The sequence below is a fragment of the Anneissia japonica genome, unplaced genomic scaffold (assembly GCF_011630105.1).
Source record: "Anneissia japonica isolate Jap-2015-1 unplaced genomic scaffold, ASM1163010v1 scaffold288045_len58451_cov111, whole genome shotgun sequence".
Lineage (NCBI taxonomy): Eukaryota > Metazoa > Echinodermata > Crinoidea > Comatulida > Comatulidae > Anneissia > Anneissia japonica.
In genome coordinates this window covers 54,953-58,340 of record NW_022745079.1, presented here as the reverse complement: position 1 = coordinate 58,340, position 3,388 = coordinate 54,953, and the positions used below count along the sequence as shown (strand labels likewise).

Below are 3,388 nucleotides of genomic sequence, written 5' to 3'. Positions count from 1 at the left end.
TGCTATACTAATGGACTTGTGGCAAAGGTATTGGGTACTTGGCGTTGGTGCGCTGATTAAGAATGCTGTCAGTAAATGTGTTGTTTGCAGAAGGTACAACGCTAAAGCTTCTCAACAAAAAATGGCATCATTGCCTACTGAACGGGTGATGAGCGATAAACCTGTATTCGATAACTCAGGTCTTGATATGTTTGGACCCTTTGAGATCAAACAAGGTCGAAGCATGGTCAAAAGATATGGACTGCTGTTTACTTGCCTGGCTACAAGAGCCATACATTTGGAGATTGTTCAGACAGCAAACACTGACTCATGCTTGAATGCTATACGCAGATTTATCTGCAGGAGAGGTATTATTTCCTCATTAAGGACAGATAATGGCACCAATTTTATAGGAGCCGAAAAAGAATTGAGAGTCGCAGTGAACGCCTGGAATGACAGTGAAATTCCTGAGTGGTTGAAGCAGATGGGTATCCGTTGGGAGTTCAACCCACCAGCCGCATCTCACTTTGGTGGGGTGTGGGAAAGACTTATCAGAACAGTGCGCAAGGTCATTAACGGAGTACTACAAGAACAATGTTTGAAACTAGATGATGAAGGAATCCGTACTTTGTTTTGCGAAGTTGAAAGTATTATCAATAGTCGGCCAATATCTACAATATCTTCAGATCCCAATGACCTACAACCATTAACTCCTAGTATGCTGCTGACATTAAAGGAAAAGGCATCAATGCCTCCGGGAATTTTTGACAGGAATGATGCTTATTCCCGAAGGCGCTGGCGCCAGGTTCAATACTTGGCAAATCTTTTCTGGGCTAGATGGCGCAAAGAATATTTGCCTATGTTGCAGAAAAGGCAGAAATGGTGCGACCCGAAAAGAAATCTCACATGTGGAGATATTGTGCTTGTAATGGACGAATCGCTACCAAGAAACAGTTGGCTACTTGGGAGAATAGTGGAAGTCAATGTAGACAGCAGTGGTTTTGTGAGATCCTGTTCTGTTAAGACTCAACATTCTGTGTTGAAGAGACCGATATCTAAACTGTGCTTGCTTTTGGAAATGGATCAAGATCGAAAGTGAATTTTGTTATGAACATGAACATTGTTGAACATTATTGCTTGTTACTGTGTTATTCTTGAAGTTAATGCATCTTTAATTTGAATAATTGTTTCACAATTAAGGGGCCGGGATGTAATGCCTAATTAACCAGATTTATAGAGGGCGTCATAACGCTGACGTATAACAAAGGTAACCATGGCGGCATTTGGAAAGAATTGTACGTAAAGTTTCTCGTACTTAATTTAGCCTGCCTTGCCATCTAGAATCTGTAGAGTTGCGAAATCTTTAATTGAAATGTCTACAAAACTTTGGTGAGTTGATTCACGCTGTATATTGATTAAAACTAAGTTAAGAATGCATAAATTTAATGTTAAGTAAACCTAGGCAAGCGAACGTATTTTACGCTATCTTTTTGTATAGATCTTTATGATTGACATTGATTGTTTGTGATTCGATGATTAGTTTTATGATAAATCATTATTTAACCAGAGTTTAAAGTAATAATGTTTAGTTGTAAGAATACTCTGATAGATGTAGATTGAGCTATCTCGATCATTTTATATGTTAATCTTTTAAGTATTGAAATACTGTTAGTTTTAAATGATGATTAAATCGATAAATGGCGATTCTTAATGTTTGAATGTGAAGGCGTACGCTAACGTCTTCTTCTTCGACGGTTGTCTCGGCAGCCGCGCGTGTACGCACGCATGTTTCCATGGACGTATAGTTGTTTACATTATTTGTATGCCTAGGCTCAGGTCTACGCTGGCTACATAAAGCATATTATTGTTATACTGAATTATAGGCAAATTTTAATTTCAAGAGATAAGATTGTCAAGGATGAATGTATTATTAATTTAAAGCTAAAATACTTTCATTCATCATTATTGTATTGCATTATGCTATTTGTATTTTATGGTTATTTCACGTTTCAGTGAATCACGTACACGTACACGTAAACGTACACGTACTCATACTCGTTGACGTTGTTCTTCTCGTATTCGATAGACGTCTTGTCATCGTCCCGTTACTACTGTTATACCATTTTTTCACCGTTTCATTTATCATCCTTTCTACGTTTGAACGATTAAATTTACATAACATCTTATGCTGATTCCATTGGTAGTAATTTTTAATTTGAAGTTGTTTCGCATTCTACACCAGCCTTCACGTTTTCAACAACCCAAAACGTGTCCTATCTGTAAACAGTGCGGTCGTCCAGACGATCGACACTTTCTTAGTCAATGTCCACATTTGCCCGAGTCAGATAGGAGGTACATTGCTAAAGCCCGACAGATCGTTGACATTATCGATGATAGTGCAGACTCTGTCGATGACCCAGTTAGTGACACGTTAGAGCCTTCTGCTCTGAGAGTTCAGGTCAGACAGTCCCCATATCTAGACGCGTTTCACCAACATCATACCGTTCGAATCACAGTCGACAGTGGGGCAACATGATATCAGTTTTCACAGCCACTGCATTAGGTGCATCCATCAAAACTAGCTCCCAGTCCGCCCATCAGGCAGACGGATCATCCCCACTCACTGTCATAGGCGAAACTTCTATTGTGTTTACTAGAGACGGCAAGGAATTTAAATTTGAAGGTCTTGTTGTCGAGAAACTCGATGTGGCCGTACTCGCGGGCACCCCATTTATGGAGTTGAATGAAATAGCCATTCGTCCAGCTAGGACACAAATAATTCTGGGCGACGGAACTACCTATGTATATGGGTCTCGTCCTATACATCCTAGTCCTCCTAGCGTGCGCCGCGCATGCGTTCTGCGCGCTCCAGAGGGAGAAACTACTATTTGGCCTGGCGAATTTTTTGAGTTAGATTTACCACCTGACTTCTCCAAGAATGATGATGTTTTTGCTCTTGAGCCTCGTGACACTTCTGCCTCGTGACACTTCTGCACTTTTAAGATCCTGGCCCCCGTACGACGTTATTTCTAGTGTAGCTGGTAGAGTCCGTATCCCCAATTTTACCAACAGGCCCCAGGTTGTAAAGCGACATGAGCATTTCTGCCAAGTTCGCCCAACCTATGTCCCACCAGCGGAGAACTCTACACCGCCTCCAAGTTACATAGCTAAGCCTATTTCTGTTTCGGCTCATTCTGATAAAGTTAAGTTGGACCCAGATAATATTGTACCCCAGGATATAAAATCAAAGTTCCATTCTGTCCTTATCGAGTACAACTCCGTCTTTGACCCTGTGATTAAGGCATACAACGGCTCAGTTGGTCCATTTCAGGCAGTAGTCAACATGGGACCCGTTCTGCTTCCTCAGCGAAAGGGTCGAGTTCCTCAGTATTCTCGTGACAAGTTGGTT

General features: G+C 41.1%; 1 protein-coding gene across 1 annotated transcript; it reads left to right on the top strand.

Moving 5' to 3' along the window:
* Nucleotides 1-6: 6 nt before the first annotated feature.
* Nucleotides 7-2,189, top strand: LOC117119905. Its single transcript, XM_033264883.1, has 2 exons — nt 7-1,368; nt 1,993-2,189. The coding sequence occupies exon 1, from the start codon at nt 11-13 to the stop codon at nt 1,076-1,078; it is 1,068 nt and encodes a 355-aa protein (XP_033120774.1). The 5' UTR covers nt 7-10; the 3' UTR covers nt 1,079-1,368; nt 1,993-2,189.
* The last annotated feature ends 1,199 nt before the right edge of the window (nt 2,190-3,388 follow it).

Excerpts from the sequence above, each read along its gene's own strand:
- LOC117119905 (XM_033264883.1), top strand. The coding sequence starts at position 11 with ATGGACTTGTGGCAAAGGTATTGGGTACTTGGCGTTGGTGCGCTGATT.